The sequence below is a fragment of the Mastomys coucha genome, chromosome X (genome assembly GCF_008632895.1).
Source record: "Mastomys coucha isolate ucsf_1 chromosome X, UCSF_Mcou_1, whole genome shotgun sequence".
Lineage (NCBI taxonomy): Eukaryota > Metazoa > Chordata > Mammalia > Rodentia > Muridae > Mastomys > Mastomys coucha.
The window spans coordinates 15,229,558-15,252,985 of NC_045030.1; the positions used below are offsets into that span (position 1 = coordinate 15,229,558).

Sequence of the window (23,428 nt, forward strand, 5' to 3'; positions counted from 1 at the left end):
TTAGGAAAGACACTAAAAGATGGCTACCAGAGTGTAATTATTTGGCAATTTTACATTTTGAATTGTTTTATCACACAGTTCTGCTGTGCATCAACTTCAAGGCTCTGGCTTTAAAATTTATATTACTTTTATTTTATGTATGTGTACAATGACTATGGACATACTCACATGTGTGAGTGCCTGTAGAGGTCAGAAGTGGACATTGGAGCCTATGGAAGTTGGAGGTAGAGGAAGTTGTAAGCCACCCAATATGGGTGATGAGCTCTGGTCTTTTGGAAGAGCAGCAAATGTTCTTAATCACTGTCCTGAGGCTATAGCTACAGTAACCTTTCTCACCATCTGAAAAGCATTCTCCAAAAGCCAAGCATCAAAATTATTTTACTTTTGGGAAGATGAAGTTGCAGAGATGTCTCAGTAGTTAGGAGCACTCACTGCTCTTCCAGAGGAACCAGGTTTGGTTACCAGCATCAATGTTGGATGTTTCAGGCTCTTCCTCGAACTCCAGCTCCAGGGGATCCAGTGTGTCTGTACCCTGCAGACACCTGCTCTCATATGTGCATACTCACAGGTGTGTGCACACACAGATACAATTAAAAATAATAGAAACAAATTCTTTTCAAGTTTTGAAGAAAGTTATTGGGAGGGCAACACTCCTCCATCCCAGATATACCGTTTCTAAATTACAATGTAGAGTTGTGTGAAAAAAGTCTTTTTATTTCCTATAGCTTTTGTACATATTTTGTGGAAATTGTGCTCAACTCATTTTATGGATCAACAAAACAAATTTCACTTTTTTAATTGTTTTCTTTTTCCAGGTGTGGGAATCACTATGGTCCTGATATCCATTTTTGTGACAATCTATTATAATGTCATAATTGCCTACAGTCTTTACTACTTGTTTGCTTCTTTTCAAAGTACACTGCCATGGGCTAATTGTTCTTCTTGGGCAGACGAAAACTGTAGCAGATCACCCATAGGTAAATTTCATTGACTTAACTTTGAAAGTATTGCTAACCTTAAAACTCTGCTATATTCTAAGTTTAAGTTTAAATGATTAAATCATTTTCTAACCAATTTCAGTATGATGTTATGAAAGGCAAGGCCACAACTAGAAATACCTCTTCCAAGCCTAAATTCTAAGCAAGAAAAGGGGAAGTATCTTTTTTCTCGACATGCTATCTTTAATAGCAGTAAATTGTAGCAGTAAAGTGTGGGTGCTGTCAATATCAGATAAAGGAATATTAATACTGGAGGATATTACTCTAGGGATTATCCTCACCAATCAGAGGATAAGCTTAGGAAACTTTAATGCTTTTGAAGGGTTTAAAGAAGTCAGTATATGTATAAAGGTTAGCTAAGTCTCCACTGAAGGTTCTATTAAGTACTAAATCTTAACTGAAATAACTATCATTTTATAGCACTTATTACTATAAGTATGACCACAGTTTAAATGGGTAGCTAGTATTACCATCTTGATAGTCGAGAAGATTTGATGAATTGAGTGTAACATCCTTTGTTTTGTTTGTAATTTGTTTATACTACCTTTACCAAATAATGGTTTAAATAGGAACTTAAGTATTCTCCATTAAAAGATTTTTCTCCCAGAAAAGTATTGCTATCGATCTATCTATCTATCTATCTATCTATCTATCTATCTATCTATCTATCTATCTATCTATCTATCTAATATCTCTTTTATTTATTTATATATATATCATTTTTTTAGTAACTGGCTGTAATGTGAGCACAGGAGCAGGAGAGATGTTTATGAATATAAGCTGGGTAAATATCAACAACCTCACCTGCTTGAATGGTAGTCAAGTTTTACGGCCAGGACAACTTCCCAGTGAACAGTATTGGGAGTAAGTATTGATTAATTTCCTTTTTTTGTTTTGTTTTTTTTGTTTGTTTGTTTTTTCAAGACAGAGTTTCTCTGTGTAGCCCTGGCTGTCCTGGTACTCACTTTGTAGACCAGGCTGGCCTCGAACTCAGAAATCTGTTTGCCTCTGCCTCCCAAGTACTGGGATTAAAGGCATGCATCATGACTGACCAGCTTTTGATTAACTTCTTAATACAGATGTTATTGAAAGATTTTTATGAGACATAATGAAATATTGTCAATTCTTTCCCCCATTTTATTCTATAGTTTTAATATATGTATATATTATGAGTTGAACATATTTCTGTTTACCAATATACCTCCCCCCATTTTAACTCACATAAATAGAAGACAGGAGAACTGTAACAGATAAATACTTCATTTGATTCAAATGGCTACCTCTCCCTGGTGACTTTTAAATGATCTGAAAGTTAGCTCACTGTTGACAATATAGTTTTTATAAGTTAGTTTTCCAGTGCACAGAACACTGTAAGTAATGGCTTATTAATAAATACCAGTTAAAAGTTAATGTTTAGGGAATTACAAAGCCTATGAGAGTGCTCAGCACATAAAGGTGCCTGCTGCCAAGCCAAATATTCTGAGTTCGATACCTTGAACCCACAATGGTAGGAGGAGAGAACTGACTCCTGAAAGTTGTCCTCTGATTAGAACCCAAGTGCAGTGGAATATGTATCCACACACATACATGCATAATAGAAAATTTTAATATAATAAGCAAATTCTAATGATAAACAATTAAGGTCTGGAGAGATGACTCAGAGGTTAAGAGCATTCATTGTTTTTGCAGAGAACCAGATCCAGGTTATTGGTACCCACATAGTGGTTTCCAACTCCCTGTAACTCCAGTGCCCCAGGATCCAATGCCTTATTTTAGCCTTCATGGGAAATAGACATGCGCATGGCTCATATATACATATACAGGCAAAACACTAGTGCGCATAAAATAAAATAAACAAATCTTTAAAATATCAATCACCACTTCCACATTTAAGGCTCAGGGAACATTTCAGGAGTGGGAAGAGGGTTGATGGATTGTAAAAGCAAAAGGATCAGGCAGTTTGCTGTGAGATTATGTCTCATAGTAAAGTCAACAGCTATACATAGACAGCTCCAATGGCATGACCACTCACACATGAGCTGAATAAGGAAGACACCAATGGACATGCCACAGTGGAGGAGGAATAGCTCATATGGCCTTAACCCAACACAAAGTATGATAGGAAACTGAAGAAAGCTGGGAGCAGAAGAAGCAGTCTTCCCCAGGGATGAGCACACCAATTGCTTGTCCAGTGCCAAATACTCAGTCCTGAAAACATGCATACAGGTAGCCTTGTACAGACTGAGCAGGTTATACATAAGGATTAATATAGTATTGTAGTGTAGTATGGTGTGGTGTGATGTGGTGTGTGTGTGTGTGTGTATGTGTGTATTATATATTTTATTTATCCATTCGTCATTTGATGGACACTTAATTGTGTTTGCTTTTATGAGTAGTGCTGTGATAAACTTGGCAGTATAATTGTCTCTTGGACATCCTGGTATCATTTCTATTGAATATACACCAAACAGTGGGATTGCTAAAGGATATGATATATATTTTAATATTCTAATTATTTTGAGGAAGCTCAATAATGTTTTCTTGAGTCTTTAAATGTTTCTAAGTATCATGCTAAAAACTGAGATTCTGATTTTTAAAGGTTCTTTTTGTACTATCTGACAGATGCACATACACACACACACACACACACAGAGAGAGAGAGAGAGAGAGAGAGAGAGAGAGAGAGAGAGAGAGAGAGAGAGAGAGAGAGAGAGAGCACATGAGTATAGGTGCCTACAAAGGTCAGAGGAATCTGTTCTCCCTGGAGCCAGAGCTACAGGTGGTTGTGAGATACCTGATGTGAGCACTGAGAATCAAGTTCAAGGCTTCTGGAAGAGTAGAATATACTCTTAACTTTGATCTATTTCTCTAGCTTCAGGTCTAGTGTTATAGATCCACATATGTTATTGTGGGAAATGGTGGAATTTTACAGAAAATCATTAATGATGAAGTCAGGCCATTTCAATTTGATCATATATATAAGTTTGAATAAGTAAATACATAATACAATATTATAAGTCTTATTAATGAATTTATTTTGAGAAAATCCCTTACTGAATCACAGGAAGCTACCAGATAAAAAATTAATTTCTTTGCATAGAGGAGATTAAAATGCTGGCAGGAAACATGACTAAAGCTTTATTTCAGTTATTTGAAGTTAGGACTGCCTTTGGGTAACTTTGAAGTTCAAAACCTGGCTTTTGAAGGAATAATATTGATCCCTCCATACAACATTGTCTATCGATAAAAGGTTTACAAGACTAAGATACAACACTCTGAAGGTTCCCTTTGGATGCAACACATAACAAAGTCCATTTTTTTGAAAGCAAAGATAATTAATTCTGTGCTTATGTATTTCAGTAAAGTAACACTTCAGAGGTCAAGTGGAATGGATGAAACTGGAGTAATTGTGTGGTATTTAGCACTTTGCCTTCTTCTAGCTTGGCTCATAGTTGGAGCAGCACTGTTTAAAGGAATCAAATCCTCTGGCAAGGTAAGCTGGAAGTCACCTTACTGATGCAGTTGCTATCCAACTTCATTGTAGTTCCATCAAATATTATAAATGATTTTTTTTATAATATGGACATTCAAGTTCTTAAAAGGGACCATTCAAAACTTTGAAAGCCTTTCTGCATAAGACATTGTAGTTTTAAGTATATACATAGGGTCACTAGTATTGTTAAAAACAAAGCCAAAATTAATTGTAAGCATTGGACAGTTGCTTAAAACTCAGAGCCTACTAGTTTGAGAGTATGGTTTTAAACTTCTGTTGTGCAATAAGCAACTTGAATGATGTGATCTCAGGTGTAGAATGTTTTCTAGGATAATAGCTTCATGGGAAGACAGAAAATATGTAATCATTCCTTTGAACTAGTCTTTCCCAATGGAGTGAGAATCTTCTCTGTCATTGAAGGACTCTCTTCTGAAAAAGAGAATCCTTTTCTTCTTCATGTTTTTTAAAGTTAGAGAGCCTAGCTGCAACTAAAAAGTACAACAAATATTTTCCTGTGAAAAATTGCAAACTACCCAGAAAATTGTAATTTTATGTTTTTAACTGACCAGAGTGACATTACCTAAAAGTTCAAGGGCAGCAATAATTGTAGACACTTAGTTTTGTCACAACTCTCTCAAGCTGAATAAAGTAAATGCAATGACATATGTGCTTTCTTTGAAAGCATAACTGCAGATATTTCATATCTCATGGAAACTTTCCTATATGCTCCATTTGTACTTTTTTTAAAAGCCTTGGTTCCTTTATGATGCAATACGTTTTCTTACAAAAGTCTGTTAAGAGAAATTTCATCAGGCAATTGATATTGATTGGGTTTTTTGGTGATGTGTTTAGGTCATCTCTTTGGGCATATTATCAAACATAGGATATCTGTGTATTAAAGAAATTGCATGTTATTGAGTAGCCAGCCTCAAGAGCAATCTGTTCATTTGGAAGCCTGTGTTATCTAAGACAGGAGTACTGTGCTATGTATATAAATCAACTTCCCTTAATGGTAGCTTTAAGTAGCAAGTGTTTAGTATGCTCTGTACTCACTTTAGTGAAGGTTTCATGAAATCTGGACATGTACTAAGGTATTTTCCTTTAACTTGGGGGGACTGATTATAGTAATATTACTAGTTTTATGTTCCCCATCCCAGCACAAATGTTTACTGAGAGGAGACACTCAGTCCCCTCAGACATTTATAAGGATCCTCTTAGCATTCCATCTGATCCCAAGTTGCTTATATATTAATTGTTTATAGCATAAACCTTAGAAATAGTGCTCTCTATATCATAGCATCTAAGAAATGGGTCCATTTTTGAAGTGGTGAGAACAGAGAAAGAAAATTATGCTAACTTGTACTGATATCATTAGACTTACTTATGTTTTGAAACCTGGAGTAAATTATCTCACTAATAGCAACTGACTACTAATTTTGCTCATAGAAAATTATAGAGCATGATTTTAAAGTGGTATTAACTTTTAGTTGTTCTATTTGGTAGGTGGTATATTTTACAGCTCTTTTTCCATATGTGGTCCTTCTCATTCTGTTAATACGAGGTGCAACTTTGGAGGGTGCATCAAAAGGCATTTCATATTACATTGGAGCACAGTCAAATTTTACGAAACTCAGAGAAGCTGAGGTAAGACTTAATTTGGATTTTAAATTACCTGAGAACTTAAAACTTTAGAAAGGGTTTATAAAAAGTCTCTCTCTCTCTCTCTCTCTCTCTGCATATATATATACTACATATATATATACTACATATATATATACTACATATATATATACTACATATATATATACTACATATATATATACTACATATATATATATATATATATATATATGTAGTCTTACAAAAAGCACATGCAGTTAAATGTTCAGAGTTTCCACCCACTAGAACTTCTGATTAATGTATGTAATGGCACTAATACTCTTCATTGGAAGTAAGATCAAGTTTAGCAATAGTCTTAAAACTCATTGTATTAATGTAACTTATTCTATTTGACCTACAGTTTGGGGTTTACTATTCTAAATAAAAGAACATTTCATATCCTAACACCTATAATTTAAAGGTAGGATTACAGGGCATATTGGGCAAATCTTTGGTAGCTTTAAACAATACTGGAGAAAATTTGATGGTCTAATCTATATTTAATTACCTTGAAAAGTTAATCTATTAACAGTAAGATCAAATTTTGCTTAGTGGATTATAGAGTTAGCACACAAACTTTACATTGATTAAATAATTCAGAAATAAAACTGTTGCTTCTATTAGGAACAGAAACCCATGTTTTGAATATAAGTTTGAAAAACTTTCCCCCTGTAAATTGTTTATTTTGTGAGTTGGAGGGCACACACATGGCATGGTGCACATATGGAAGTCAGGGGGCAATTTTTTGGAGTCAGTTCTCTTCCATTATATTTTCTCCATGAACCTTGGGTCATCAGGCTTAGCAACAAATGTTTTTATTCACAGAGTTGTCTTTCTGGTCTTGAATAACTCTCTTCTAAGCTTAGTCTATTTCCAGATAATGGCTGTGTATCATAGGCACATAAAATGTTTTACAGCTTTAATTATGCAGGGCATTAACAGTGAGCTTACACAGCTACCAGGCTTCTGTTGATATAGCCAAGGACAGTTAGTAGTTATATCACATGCTTGGCACATATTAAAATTAATCCCAATCTTATATCAAAATTTAGAGAAACAAACCTGTGCTAATATTACCTACCACACTAATGGTGCTATTTGAAATGGATAGTTTTAGACTTCTATTGTCTTTAAAATAAAAATGCTGACTTCCAGACATTGAAGTTTTCTTTTTGAAATATTTACAAATCAAATATTTATCCAATTATTTTACAACGTTTCTGGTAACTAACCTCAAGCTCATCTGTCTCCATCTTGGAAATTTATTATTTAACCTTTGAAAAATTGAAATGTGGCTCTTACTCCTACTTCTTCACCTTGCCTCCTTTATCCCCTTGCTCCCCCTCTCCCTGTGGTCACGGCCACCCCCTACTTCTCTCCCCTCTGCCTTTCTCTGTCTCTACTACCCTCTCAACTCTCCTCCCCATGCCCTAAATAAACTCTGTTCTATACTAAAAATGAAATGTAATTTTCTGAGTTTTGTTACTTTTGCAATGCCTGAGAATTTTCATTCCATCATTAACCTCACTTGTTATAATTACTTTAGAACTATGATTTTTTTTATTTTTATATTCTTGGAGATTAATATACTTTGATGTGTCCACAAGGCATCTTAATGCATTTCTTAATTAGTCTTAGTCCATATCTTCTTAACCTTGTTTACTAATTCATTCCCAACTAGAAGACCATTTTTCTGTTAAGTTATTAAACATGATAAAATAAGTATAAAATAATATACTTGGAAAATAGAAAACTCTTGTAAATGTGGGCTGGTGTACAATTATTTTAACTATTGATGGTACATCATCATACAGTTTACTTCATTTTCCCTAAGAAGTATACCCTCCATTTTCCCTTAAACCTCATAACTTTGGTCACAAATGAAAGCTCCTTTGATATGTTTAAGTGGCTTTTTATAAGCCTCGGCCATCTGGGCTTTATGCTCTTTTGAAACTATTTTGAAGTTTTCATATGCATTTTATATTTGCCTCTGTTTCTGTGTCTCTATTATTATATAAGAATCAGACCTGCATTTAAAGCTCCTTGTGAACCATGCAATTTAGTCCTCTTACTCCTCCACTCCCCATAGCAAATGACCACATTCCATGTTTTCGGGGTTTACAAGTGATGACAATAGTTTTTCTCAGATTAGCATTCTTTCTAAACACTGATCTGACTCATCCACCTCTGTTCCTCTTAAATCACATATTCTTGCATAACATACAAAGTAGAGAGGCTCAGAGACCAACATAAACATGAGCTTCATCTCCTAAGATGGACCACAACCAAAGAAATAAGGATATATTTTTTAACATGACTATGTTATATATAAATGAAATTATTTAGGTCTATGCGTGTCTGTATGTATATATCTTCATATCCACCCACATATCTATCTCCCTTCATATAGACATGCTATAATCTATCGTGAAAAGTATATTTTGAAGATGCAGTGACATTTATTCTATAGGATATTTGCTTATATTGAAATAATAATCAAATAAAAATTATTGTTTTTAAACATAATAAACTGAAACACTGTACGATCATTTCTCATAATAGCACAGCTCTCTAAGTATTATTGTTGTTGTTCATACCTACCGATGAGTTAAAGAAGTTAACCTGAAGAAACAGAGGATGAATGGTTTGAATGCAAATTTATTCTTTTTAATTCTAAAACCAGAATTGTTATTAATATACAGTCATACTATCCAAGCTGCCTTCTGCTGACCAGTGTGGTGTTAAGAGAACTGAAAGGATACTTTTTTGGTCAAATATAAGTCAGCTCTGTTAACTGAAATCTACATACATAAAGTTTTTTCTTTTGAGTGATCTTATATCCAAAGACAAAGAATTCAAATCTTTGAATATATTACCTGAATAAATCTTTGACTTAACTGTTGGCCTTTAACAAAGAAGGAGAGTCAAATTGGACATCTGCAATGATGAAAGAGTGGAATTACACAAACACCACAGTCAGGGTGGTCTAGTAACATCCTTGCTAAGAATTAATGTGCTTTCAATGTCACATTGGTACACAGAATCAATAGAATTCTAATCCAATTCCCAACACAGATATAAAGTGTAGAGAAACTATCATGTCAGATACAAAACGTTCTTACAAAAAGCACTACAATGCTGCAGTAATTAAAAACATGGTTCTAGCATAGGAACAGATATACAGATAGGTGGTAAAGAATAGTAATTTTAAAATATTTTTATGTTTTTATGAAGAAACAAAGCTTGGCATGTAGCAGAGGTAACAACTCATTTCAATCTGGAAAGGATGCATGATCCAATGGATGTCATTGATGACTAGTTGATGTAATGTATCATGTCAATTATCCTTAAACAATTGAAAATGATGCAAAGTGGAAATATGTGTAATATAAATTATGTCTAACATATATGTAATTAATATGTGTAGCATAAATTTCAGAGCAATTGAAAATTTTATATTGTAAACAAAACCATTTCATTTAGAGAATATAGAATAACATCCCTATAACCTTGGGCTAGGCTTTGTTTGCAGACGCAGACAAAGAAACAGAGGTAAGCAAAACTGAATAATTTCAGTTATGTTAAACAGCAATAACAAAACATACTTTAGGCTATTATAAGAACACAAAATAAAGAGGACAAAAAAGTAATCCATGGATTTGGAAGGAGAAAACATCTTAAGATATATAACACACAAAATCTTAGACTTCAGTTTCAAAATTGAGTTCCTGGGTGTGGTGTGATTATGCATAGCTTAAATTCCACAAGCTACTTTGTCATCCTGGTATACAGAAACTCTATATCATTAAGGAAGAAAGAAAGAGAGTGAGATCCTAGAAATCAAAAAAGCAAATAATGCAAGAAAATGTGAAGCATATGAACAGAAAAAGAAGTCCTGTGGAAAAACATTAATTTTTGTTAAGTAGTGAGTGTAATCTAAACTCTTAATTCAAAGTGCTTAAATTAAGTCAAATGAAAAGCTCTGACCAACTGTTGCCAATGCTATTGAGCAGTGGATCTTAATCTTCCTAATATTGTGACCCTTTAATACAGTTCTTCATGCTGTGGTGACTCTTCCTCAACCATAAATTCACTTTTCTTGCTACATTATAACTGCAACTTTGCCACTGCTATTAATTGTAATGTAAATATCTGATATACAAGCTATCTCATATGTGATCCCCAAAGGGGTTGTTACCCGCTAGGAGAACCACTGTAAAAGAGGAATGGAACCGCTCTCATCTTCAGCTAATAAGAGGGCTAACTAGTGGGAAGATTCTAGAGGATGACTTGACAGGATTCAGTAAAAGAGAGGATACATATCACCTTTGATATTCTATATCTTCACCTACATGAGCAGGAGATATATACAAGAGTGTTTAAAGTTACATCATAGCAAAACATTAAGCAAACTAGTATCAATCAATAGGAGAAAGAAAAAGTTGTAATAGTTACAGTGGGGTATAGAGAAGGGAAAATGATTAAAATGACATATGTTTAATTTTTAGATTGTATTTATATTTTATAGTTTTGCATATGTACATATGTATGCATACTTATCACATATCTCCCAACCATCCCTGGCCACCCATTTCCCTTTCAGAATTCTCATATGTGCATGTCTACTCAGAGTGACATTTTTAATTAAACCACTTGAACTTATCCCTAGTCTCTAATATTTAAATTACAAAAATATCAATTATATCAAATTGAAATTTTATATGGCTCCATTTGATAATGGTTAAATATCACAATGCTGAACTTTGAAGGTCAGTTGTGTTAATTTCTGCAGTTAATTAATGCAGTAAGTTAAGTCTTTTATGAAGCCTAAATATTCAAAACTAAAAATAAAGATGAATAGTCAGGCAGTGGTGATACAAACCTTAAATTCTAGCACTAGGGAGGCAAGTTGTAAAATCAGATTTCTGAGTCTGAAGCAAGCCTGGCCTATAGAGAAAGTTTCAGGACAGCCAGAGAACATAGCAAGACCCTGTCTTGAAGAAAACATATGTAATGGATGAGGAAAAACAGACAAGTTAGAATCAGTTACTACTGGAGCATGAAAGAAACTCATAGAGACATTAAAAGATTCCTACCATTGTTTTCTTCACTTTGGTGGTTGACATTTAAGCATTCATTTCCTTAAGTTATAATATATACTCATATTACCTCGTAAACTAAATTTAAGTGTGCATGTTTTAAACTTGAAAAAAAAATGTTCTCTTACAGGTCTGGAAGGATGCTGCCACTCAGATATTTTATTCCCTTTCTGTGGCTTGGGGTGGCCTAGTGGCTCTGTCATCTTACAACAAGTTCAACAACAACTGTTACTCTGATGCCATCATAGTTTGCTTGACAAACTGCCTCACTAGTGTGTTTGCTGGATTTGCTATATTTTCTATTCTGGGACACATGGCTCATATATCTGGAAAGGAAGTCTCTCAAGTTGTAAAATCAGGTATATAATTCTGGATGATACCAAGTCGGATTAATTAAATATTGCTCACTTGTGAAACTCTGGTATAATTTATAGTCATCTATACTTATGATTAGAGTTAATTGTATTTTTCAGTTCATTTGAAATAATTTATTTTAATATAATAGGTCCTAAAAAGATCCACATAGACAGGAGTATTTTATGGAACAGTTATTCTGAAGACATAATGTTGGGAAAATATTTCAGTTGGTACAGTGCTTGCCAAGCATGCACAATGCCCTGAGTTTTATTTTTAGCATCTCATAAACCAGATGTGGTGTTATTTGCATGTAATCTCAGAACTTGGGAAGTAGAGATAGAAGGATTAGAAATTCAAGACTAGCCTCATTTGCTGAGATAAATTGAGGCCAGCTGAGGCTGTATGAGACCTTATCTAAAAGAATGAGAAAAGAAGACATTCTTCTGTATTTTATTTAATACTTAACACGAATCACTCAACCCACAATTGCAAGGTTCAGGTATTATGCTAAGGATATTCTATGCTTTATGAGAGAAACAATTATGACCAAATTTTCCCATATGCAATTAACAGTATTGGATCTGAACTTTTAAACTTATATAATAGGAAGACTCAAGTGACCCAGTGCATAACTGTGTACAGCTTTCAAGAAATCTAATTAACAAACTTTCTAACCTTAAGGACAATAGTTAAGAGATGTTTACTGTCCAGCTAAAAGCCCATAAAAATGAATTCTAGGATTCTTTAAGTAGGTACCCCTTGGAAACTTTTATTATATATTTAGTATAATAGAATTATTGAAGAATCTCTGTATGAGAAGGGATTTTGGAGATCATTTAGTGTCCATTTCTCCATAGTGCAGTGATACACAGAAACATTTTGTCTTGTACAAATACAATTATTTAGAAAGCGATAGAGCCTAGTTGAAAAGCTAACGGCATAAACTCTATATCAGTACACTGTGAAGGTACAGAAACTGAAAGTACTTAAAACTGGGGGGTCACACAAAAAATTGGAACAAATTACAAAGTGCTTTAAAGGTTAGCATCAAGTCAGAAATGAGATTCCATCTAGGACTTTATTTTATATACAATATTGCAGGTATCTATAAACTGAAATATCCTTACCCATAATTATTCTGGGTAAATATTTGGCAAGATGGTGGAAGACTAAATTCATTCCAGCTAGGCATGGTATGGTCCATGCCTAATTCCAGTCCTAGGAAGGCAGAAGTTGGCAGACTTCTCTGAGTTTGAGGTCAGTCTGGTCTAGATAGCAAGTTCCAGGGCAGACCCCATCTCAAAAAGCAACAATAATGACAAAAATTCATTCTACACACTTATTTTGGTAGATGTTTCAATTTTATTTCATTTTATTTTCTACAAATTTTTGAATAAGGTAAACTAAGTTACGTTTTTGTCATTTAAGAAATACGTTCTTCTTTGTCACCGATCTTTTTTGTTACTGTTGTTACTTGAGAGAGGGTCTCATGGATCCCAGGCTGGTATCAAACTCAGTATAAAGTGGAGAAGGATTTGGAACTACTCATCCTCCTTTTCCCCCACTCCACGAGTCCTGAGATAACAGGTGTGTGCCACCACATCTCATGCTAATCAGTTGATTAGAGTCTGGCTATGGGGCTGAGTAAAAGCATGAGGACCTGAGTTCAAATCTCCCAAATCTTTACAAAAGCCTATGCTTAGTGTGAAAATCCGTACCTCTAGAACACGGAGAGACAAGAGGCAAGGATAAGAGAGTCCTCACTATCCAGAACTAGACAGCAGAGAAAAAGTAGGAGAAGACCACATTTCAACGAGATTTAAAGCAAAGGCCAACATCTGAGGCTGTCCTCAGACCTCTATATCCACAGTATGGCCCTTGAATTTATGCATGAATGAACACACACACACACACACACACACACACACCTTAATATATTAAAACACTAAAATAATGAGAAGTTTAACATTCTAAGATAACTTTCATGAAAAAGAATTTGTATTAGCAGCTTAATTTCTGTCACATAAGCACATTAGTTTGACAGTTCAATATTTATTATTACTGTGTATGAGAGAGGAAAGAGAAAGTGAGTGTGATATGCACATCACAGTGTTTATGTGGAGGTCAAAGGACAACATTCAGAAATCTGTTCTTACCTTCCACCATGGGCTCTGAGGATTGAACTCAGGTCATCAAATGGTAAGCTTGAATGGTAAGTGCTTTCCCACAGTGAGCCATGTCTCTGACCTCCAGTAAAACAAAGATGGTATGTCATGAATTGCATTGCCAAATCGTGAGGAGGTTTTAACAGTATATTACTTTGAAAATGTTCAAATGTGTAAACATTTCTGGCACTTAATTTAAAAATTCACACATTTTTCTTAGGATTTGACTTGGCATTCATTGCCTATCCTGAAGCTCTAGCTCAACTCCCAGGTGGTCCATTCTGGTCCATATTATTTTTCTTCATGCTGTTAACATTGGGTCTGGATTCTCAGTTTGCTTCTATTGGTAAGTATTAACTTTTAGTGTTAAAGAACTGATATTTTATTCCTGTTTCCTGTACTTGAAACCATCTTGTTTCATTATCATGTAATATCATACCATATTCTTTTAGCTACTTTTAACAGAATGAACTTTACAAATTATTTTAATTTAAAAATTAAACACATAAAAATATGATGTACTTACTTAACACAGAAAATGCTTTATTCCATTTGCTTCAGATAGATATTTTGGAGGGGGTCATTTTTCAATCACTTTATTCAGAGTTTTGTATTTCTTAATTCAGTGTACACTATACCAATGTAAAAATGATGACGGTTTTCTCTTCCCTGCCCCCTATACCTGGACAACTTCATTTCTCTCTGAAAACTTGATTTTTACTTGAGAGAGTTTTAACAGAACATTAATATATTTCTCATTATTTTTTGTAGAGGTCACCACTATAATTGCTAGTATCCTATTTGGTTAATGCGTATATGCATGCACACGTATGAATGTGTTATATATACATACACATATACAGTCATGTACATCAATAGCACAATTTTAAATATTTCTTATAAATTTGAACTTTCCTGTTTGTGTGCTATTTTAACAAGACATATGTGTCTATTATATCATATAATATATTATCCAAATGACTAGTATTTTGAATCATCTTTTAAAAATTCTTCACACTGCAGCTGGGGAGCTGTCTTTTAGTTACAAAAGTAATTGCTATGCTCTTGTCGTGAACTTTGGTCTCCAATATCTTTATGAAGTCTGGGCAAAGTGGCACAGTCCTATAATCCCATGGCTGGAGAGGTGGAGAGAATAGTATTGTTCAGGGCTCAATGGTTCATCAATAGAGTCCATTTGTGAATTCCGGGTTCAGTAAGAAACCCTGTCTCAGAAAAACAAAGTGAGAAGCACTTGAGAAGACTGCCCTCTGCCCACTTACATGCAACACACATGTGCACATACACTCCACATATGTGCTTTCATATAGTCACACATAGTAATTCAAATTTCACACAATGAATACATTCTTCTTTTGTATGGTTCTGTGTATACAAATGAAATTTCCTAAAGGTACACAACTAGAAAATTTGAAAAACAAGTTTGAAAATATTACATTTTTAGTAATTCTTTGAGAATTTATATAGCGTATTTAAACAGTATTCACCTAGACTCTTCCCATGTCACCTCCATATCATTTTTTTCTTTAATATGACATTGACTCCAATTTCTCCTACCCTTATACATAGTGGGTGTGGGGACATCCACTGGAGGATGGACCAACTGTCACATCTTTACAGAAAACTGATTATTACTCTCCTCTAGAAGTCAACTGTCATTAACTCTTCAGTTAAATGTGAGAACACATGCCCCCTCCCCCCATGGTGCTGGAATGTTGACTGGCTTGTTCTAGCATAGGCAATTACAGCTGCTGTGAGTTCATGAATGCAGTGCTTCTGTCACGACTAGAAGACACTGTTTTGCTCCCAGGCCTTCATGACCTCTGGCTCTTAAAATCTTTCTGCCCCATCTTCTGCCTGTGTGTGTGTGGGGGGGGGGGTGGACAGATGTCCTACTTGTGGCTGAGCCTGTGCATCTGTGTGCACACCAACACTCATAAATTACCCACTCACACATGTGAAAAAACTGCCCATAGATATACTTCTATGCACACAAAAGAAATTTCCCTAAAGCACACACCTGGAACATTTGAAACAAGTTTTATATTATTGTATTATATTACTCATTTTCTTACTTCATTCTGTTCATAAGACAAATTTAGGTCCCTCTGGTTGACTTCCAAAGCCTTCAAAAGTGTCAAATATATTTATTAAAGATCTTTCTGCCTATACGTTTTTCTTTTGGATAAATCTCTGTTTATTAGACCTTTTTCTATTCTTCCCTTCTTTCCTCTTTCCCCTCCTCCCTTTTCTACCATTCTCTCTCTCCTTCTCAGTCCTTCTGTTTACTTGTTTTCTCTTCCTCTCTTTCTGCTGGGAACTAAACCCAGGGACTAAGAGAAAAGACCTTATTGACTGTTAAGAAGGAACTTATTTGTGTAAATTTGATTGATGGAAATTGAATTCTCTGATAGTCTTATTCAGTTGAAATGTAATACACCATTTCCTCTTTTCTAGAAACAATTACAACAACAATTCAAGATTTGTTTCCCAAAGCAATGAAACGCATGAGGGTTCCTATAACTTTGGGATGCTGCTTGATTTTGTTTCTCCTTGGTCTTGTCTGTGTGACTCAGGTAGAGTATAGCTTTTAGCTTCTGTAGACAAATGCTAATTGGAATATACTTTTAAATTTAAACAAGTATACTCAGGTTCAAGCTGGTGTTTTGTAACAGGTCCAATTTCTATTTGTATGGATGTTTTCCAAATTTCTCCTTTGTAACTTTGCTAGTACAGTTTCCAATAATGACAATTTTCCAAGTAACAAATAGATTGTAAAGTGTATTTTCTTGTTAGCTACTACAGAGCTCATAGATGTGTTATTTGTATAATCAACTGTTCTAAATGGTAACATTTTGCCAGTGCTGTAGGATATTACTTTAAAAATCTTGTTTTTAAAGATAAAACCATATTTGAATTTATAGTTGAAACATGCATTTCACATATTGTTTAAAAATATATTATATTTGAATATATTACCAAAATTGTAGTTAAAATATAACTGCAAGTTGTGTGAGTTTTGTTTCCTTGTAGGCTGGAATTTACTGGGTTCATTTGATTGATCACTTCTGTGCTGGATGGGGGATTTTAATTGCTGCTATCTTGGAAATTGCAGGAATCATCTGGATTTATGGTAAGTGGTAATTAAAGATCTGTTTATAAGATCTTATATACTATCATTTGATTCATTTTCATTAAGATTATATAATCATCCTATTTATAATTACACATATAGTTGTAAAATGCAATCTATTGAGCAAAGTACATATGAATGAAATGGAATATGAAACAGGATTCCAAGTATATGCTTCACTGTTGCAATTTAGTGAGGTGTTTAAATGAAGAACAATAATTCATATGACAATCCCAATGGAAGCTGTAAGAAAGGGCTCAGAGTCTGAAATTGTTTTCTTTAGGAGGAAATAGATTCATTGAAGATATAGAAATGATGATTGGAGCAAAAAGATGGATATTCTGGCTTTGGTGGAGAGCTTGCTGGTTTGTCATCACTCCTGTTTTGTTGTCTGTAAGTAACAGTATACAATGAAGCTTACTATCGATAATACGACTCATACCTTTAAATGTACGATTATACTTTGTTCTAAGTAATCCTCCCGCCAGCTCCAACTGGTTCTCTTCTTTTCACATGTGTGTTACACATGCATGTGTGTGTTTGTCTATCAGTTGAGCAGTAAAATATACCTTTATTTTTGGAAAAGAGTAGTATAAGTCTGAGCTTAAGTCCCAGGACATCTCCTAACTGTCTTAACTATTTCTAGTGAGTTTTGAAAAAAAAATCTAAAAATTATTTAGAGCAGTAGTTTTCAATTTTAATGCTGTGACCCTTCAGTATACCTCATGTTGTGGTGATCCCCAATCATAAAATTTCATTGCTACTTCATAACTATTATTTTGCTACTATTATGACTTGTAACATAAACAATTGTGTTTTCCAATGCATGAGTAACCCCTGTGAAAAGGTTGGTTGATCCTCAAAGGTGTTGCAACTCATGGGTTGAGAATCACTGATTGAAAGGAATTTTATTACCTTCTTTTGAGGGAGGGTCTTTTGTACCTAAGGCTGACCTTGAAATGAGTATGTAACTGAGCATATATATGTGTGTGTATGTGTATATATATACATAGATATATTGCTCAAGAAGAGGCTAGGAGGGAATTGTGTTTTGGTAAACATGCCAGTACTACATGTTTAAATTTGAGTTATGGGGTGGAGGTTGGGCTGAGAAAGTTGTGTCTTGTACAACAAATAACTTTTAAGGAAGGGCAGAAAAGTATATTTGTGCATTCTCACTGAATTTTTCATATATATGCTGGCTAGCTTTTGGCATAGAATGAAGCCAAGCTAATAATTTAATCTCCTTGTGTATGTACCCATAACAGAATTGTTGGAGAAGGTAATTTTATTTTTTATTTGCCTTGGAGAAATCTATATAACGCCTTCTATTGCTACCCATTTGTCTTACTTCCATAATTATAGCTTCATTTTATTGTTTGATAAATATCAAATTATGACTCATTCATACCACAAAGTCTAATCTTTTGATCTTTTTTATTGCTTTCCTTTCTTAGGCAATTCTTGTCTGGTCACTGGTGAAATTTCACAGACCTGATTATGCTGATATTCCATATCCTGACTGGGGAGTTGCTCTTGGCTGGTGTATGATTATTTTCTGCATTATTTGGATACCAATTATGGCTATCATAAAAATAATTCAGGCAGAAGGAAACATCCTTCAGGTAAGCACATTTAAATTATATATATATGTACATATATATGTGAAAATATATATATATATACACATATATATATATAATTTGACATCTACTTATATTTTACAGTAAGTCCCTTGTAAAAGTCTGTTACTGTATCCTCAGTCCCTATTACACTCTTTAGGCCATAACATTTGTGATCTCTGTATTTATTTGTACAGTTATTCTTATAAATGTCAAAAAAGCAAATGACTCATTTGCTTCTATATGTAATCTTTACTTTTTAATTTTCATATGTCTGCAGTACGGATTCTAATATTGTATTTAATTGAATTGGCCTGGTAAATTATCTTGCATCCTTTACAGCTCTTGAATCATCTTTCTTCCACAGAGGCCTACAGTAATAGAGTTGATCAAGTCTACCCTGACAAGATAGGCTTAGGAAACTTAATTTTAGTAAATTCCTGTTCTTATCCAAGAACTGATCTAAATAAATGGTTAGGTATTTGGAACTCCCTTTTCTTTATTTTCGAAACATATTCCAGTGCACAATAGTTTAGCTTTCCATCAGATTCTCTGTGACAAGGACTAAAACGAATCCAGGAAAGCTGCCTTTATTGACACTATATTCTAATGGAGTCATATGCCTTTTTTTTCTGAAATCATTCATTATTTTTGGTTTAGTAGTTAGTATAATTTTATTAACAGGTGATAGCAATTTACTTGGTTACAATCATTAGATGGTGTTTAAGATATTACCACTTCTCTTTTTTCATTAGTTAAGTTTCTTTACATTCTGGGCCCAGTCCCCTCCTTCCTGTCCTGCCCTTACAAAACTCCTCCTCCCCATTACTACCTCCCTTTCTCCTTAGAGCAAGGGAAGACCCCTTTGAATACCAACCGACTCTGGCACATCAAGTCACTGCTGGACTAGTAGGTCCAGCCTCTCCCATTGAGGCCAGACGAGGAAGTCCAGGTAGAGGAAAGTGATCCAAAGGCAGGCAACAGAGTCCAAAACAGCCCTGTTCTAGTTGTTTGAGGACCCACATGAAGACCAAGCTATACATTTGCTACAAATGTGTAGGGGGCTAGATCCAGCTCCCTGGTATGCCCCCTGGTTGGTAGTCCAGTCTCTGAGCCCTCATTGCTTCTATGAGTTGACTCTCTCCATCTAATTGTGTCCTTGTTTCCCTCTCTCTCAATCCTTCCCCCACCAAACTCTTCCATAAGACTCCAGAGCTTACTACTTTTCTATGATTGCTAGATCATTCTTGCTGGCAAAAGGCCTTTACAATAAAAGTGTAGTTTAATATTTGCTTTCTTTTAACAGATAATAGCACTTAAATACTAAAATAAGATTTTTTTTTTTGTCATTGCATTTTAGCGTATCATAAGCTGTTGTAGACCAGCTTCGAACTGGGGTCCATACCTGCAAAAACATCGTGGGGAGAGATATAGAGACATGGTTGAACCTGCAAAGGAGATGGACCACGAAATACCTACTATTAGTGGCAGTAGAAAACCAGAATGAGGTGTCACTTTTGAAAATGTCTAATTGTTATATAATGTGATTTTGTAGAGTAGGGGAAATGTTTAATTTATTTGTATGTTAATCAGGGAAATGTACATGCCATGCTCAGTACAAGATTATAAGTACTTTTTTCACTTAATCAAGAATGAGATATTAAAATGTGAATCTATCAGTGTTTAATAATGTGTTTGTTTCCCTTTAGGATTAGCTATTTGTTAGTACATATGCCCAGTTCTATTTCGCATGATATTTTGTAAATATTACTGTTTTATTTTGTTTTTGGTTTGTTTTATTTTGTTTTGTTTTTAATGTACTGATGGTCTCCTGTGAAATGATTACTTAGGAAGTAGTCATTCTTTGTACTTTGTGATTTTAAACACACTGTTTCTGTAGTCTAAATATGTACTTTTCTCTTTCATAGAATAGGGAAATAAGTCAGCGAAGTTAAAAGTATTACACAGTTAAAGTCCTCACTTACCTTACAAATGTCAGAAATGGGCCTGGGGAGATCACTCAGTGACAAGAGTAATTGCTCTTGCAGAGGGTGTAGGTTCAATTCTCAGCATCAAGGTGACTAATACCATCTGTAACTCTAGTTCCAGGAGACCCAATATCTTCTTCTGACCTCTATGACATTACATGCACATGGTGTACATACACCCAGGCAAAAAACACCAATACCCATAAAATAAAAATGAATAAATTTCTTTATCCAAAGAAGTGTCATGAATATGCAGGAAATGGGCTGTATGTTTTATGAGGATTGTTGCTTAATACCTGTGATCCAAATATGTCTAAACATATTATCAATTTATTATGTATCATGTTTTCTATGTAAACTTTGCAGTTGTACTCTTTAGTTAGAGTGAAATGATACAAAAATGAGGAACAGGTAGTCAGAAAGTGATAAGCCTAGGAAATGAAATATTGAAATTCTGAATACTTCTTACCCTTTAGAATATCTTTATTCATTGAGTTGTATTTAGAATAAAACCATGACATGTTTAATTTTTATTGTATTTCAGAAAAACAAGTATTCATTACATTCTCTGAATTCTAAATTCAGCTGCAAATAGAATTTGTACAAAATTGTTACTGATAACATAACTTTAAATCCAGCATTTTTTCTTTTTTTCTGAGCCAGGGTTTCTCTGTACAGCCCTGGCTGTCCTGAAACTCTCTGTAGACCAGACTGGCCTCGAACTCAGAAATCTGCCTGCCTCTGCCTCCCAAGTGCTGGGATTAAAGGCATGCGCCACCACTGCTCGGCCTAATCTGGCAGTTTTTGATAATGATAACTAATGGATAAATGACAATAAACTTGTCTTTTATAGATTTGTTTTTACCAAAGAGTTATAAAGTATTCACATGTGAATTGATGCTAATTGTTAATTAATTGTCACCAATAAATTTTTTATATCCTGTTTTCCTCACAAATGCTGATACCTTGTGCTTTATTATATATTTTTGATCTATGGTTTAAATATCACAGTTTAGGATCTTAAATGCTACCCTAAATATATAGGGAACATTTCAAGAGTTATGCCAAGCTTTAGAAGATTAAAATACTGAAATTTTAGGTATCATTTTCTGTGGATGTGGATTTGTATTCTAGGGGAGATTGAGTCCATTATTTTCATAAAATTGTCAAAGGGACCTATGACTCAACAACAAGAACAAAAAAGAACTTTTAAGAATCATATCCTGCTAGCTATTTTATACTTGGCAAGTGAGTATCAAGGGGGAATAAATTCTCATAATCATATTTCCTCCCTCCTTTTTTAATTAAAGATCAAAGGAGCAAAGAGATTAAGGTGTCTCTTTAATTGGTACAAGTAAGTGATCCTGATAGGAGGTGGTATGAAGGTATAACAATAGACCTATAAGTAATTCATCTCAATGGTTCACATATAATATGAACTTCTGGTAATACATTGAAGGCTTTCCTTGTGGATAGATCCAATGATGTGAGCAAAAATAGGGAGAATAAGTCCTAGTTACATATTATTTTATAGAATATTATGTGAGATAGATGGCAAATTAAAGCTTAGATAACTTACTTTTCATTGCAATTCAAATCATATTGAAAGTTGCTCCCATTATATCTTTAGTGCTATTTCAGGGTTGGAATTTTTACCAATTAAATATATTTATGCAATTTGTAGAGGTAAATCTGTGGAGAAAATTTGGGCAGGGAGAGGATAAAATGGAAATAATTGTATTTTAGAAGCTGGCCAGAAGGAATAGTTAGACTTGTATCATAACCTTCAAGTGTGAAAAAATAGATCTTAATCACCATTTTAATTTATGACAAATTATATATATATATATATATATATATATATAATTGCAGGCTGGCAAATAACAACTCTTCTTTTTACTGTAAAGATTTTATAATAATAGTAAGCAGTCACTGGCATAATAGACAACAACTCCATGTAATTCCTCTCCCTTTGATGATACTTGTAAGGCAAATGCAGTATTAGGTTGTAATCCTTTAGATGAAAATTTCAAACTTAAATGAAGTTATTCTTTTTATTTTGTAAGCTATACATTTTTGAACTGCCTTCCCTTTTTGTACTATATGCTTAAACATCCTTTCCCTATAATATATAATTAAGTGTATACAAATTCTTATTAATTGTATATCATATAATTAATTATAATATTTTATATATAATTAGTAATATATTAACCAATGCCTGTAATTGATTCTTAAAACAAAATCCCAGCGAAACAATAAATGTCTGTAATCTGGATCTGACACCAACTTTCTTTTATTGCCTCATTTTTTGTTGCCACAAACAACTGAATATCATCAGTGTTTTAATTGTCATTATCGCTGTCAGAATACGTGACAGGATTTTTAGTGGGTTTCTTGGTGATCTTCATGCAGTCATACAAGCCTTTCACTATCATTAACTGCTCTAGTTTGGTAAGTTTGTTGTTCAGTGTATTGGTGTTGACTGTAGCTTGCAGTTTATCAGGAGCATGTCGAAACCCATTGGCTAAAAGTCTGAGGTTGATGCTAAGTGGAACAAAAGGAATGTGGTTTCTCATTGGGGTTACTCTTCTCTCCTCAGGATACTTGGATCGTCCTTTATCCATGATTAACTGTAAAGAGAAGTATACTGTTGTGATTTATCAGAGCCTAGCAATTCTTGGATCCCATCTCATGCCAATTTTTACTTATAAACCCAATTGATTCACCCTAAGAGCTAGAGATTAGAAATTTTTTGAAGTGTGACACTAATTCACAAGTGGGTTTTACTTATATATAGATTGGGTGGTGGTGTGGGGGAAAGCTTAAAGAAGTTGCCTTGTTATCCAAAGTACTGTATTTTTACATAAATTTTCCAGGAAGTCCAGGAGTAGTT

The 23,428-nt window shown here is 34.1% G+C and overlaps 1 protein-coding gene across 1 annotated transcript in view; it reads left to right on the forward strand.

Moving 5' to 3' along the window:
* Positions 1-22,818, forward strand: part of Slc6a14 (solute carrier family 6 member 14) — a 28,598-nt gene extending 5,780 nt beyond the window's left edge. The window contains exons 4-14 of the mRNA XM_031372302.1: positions 816-977; positions 1,727-1,862; positions 4,359-4,491; positions 5,995-6,135; positions 11,380-11,608; positions 13,992-14,117; positions 16,247-16,365; positions 16,823-16,922; positions 17,206-17,315; positions 18,380-18,547; positions 19,905-22,818. Coding sequence (XP_031228162.1) covers positions 816-977; positions 1,727-1,862; positions 4,359-4,491; positions 5,995-6,135; positions 11,380-11,608; positions 13,992-14,117; positions 16,247-16,365; positions 16,823-16,922; positions 17,206-17,315; positions 18,380-18,547; positions 19,905-20,051 — 1,571 coding nt within the window. The 3' untranslated portion in view covers positions 20,052-22,818. The remainder of the gene's footprint in view (positions 1-815; positions 978-1,726; positions 1,863-4,358; positions 4,492-5,994; positions 6,136-11,379; positions 11,609-13,991; positions 14,118-16,246; positions 16,366-16,822; positions 16,923-17,205; positions 17,316-18,379; positions 18,548-19,904) is intronic.
* The last annotated feature ends 610 nt before the right edge of the window (positions 22,819-23,428 follow it).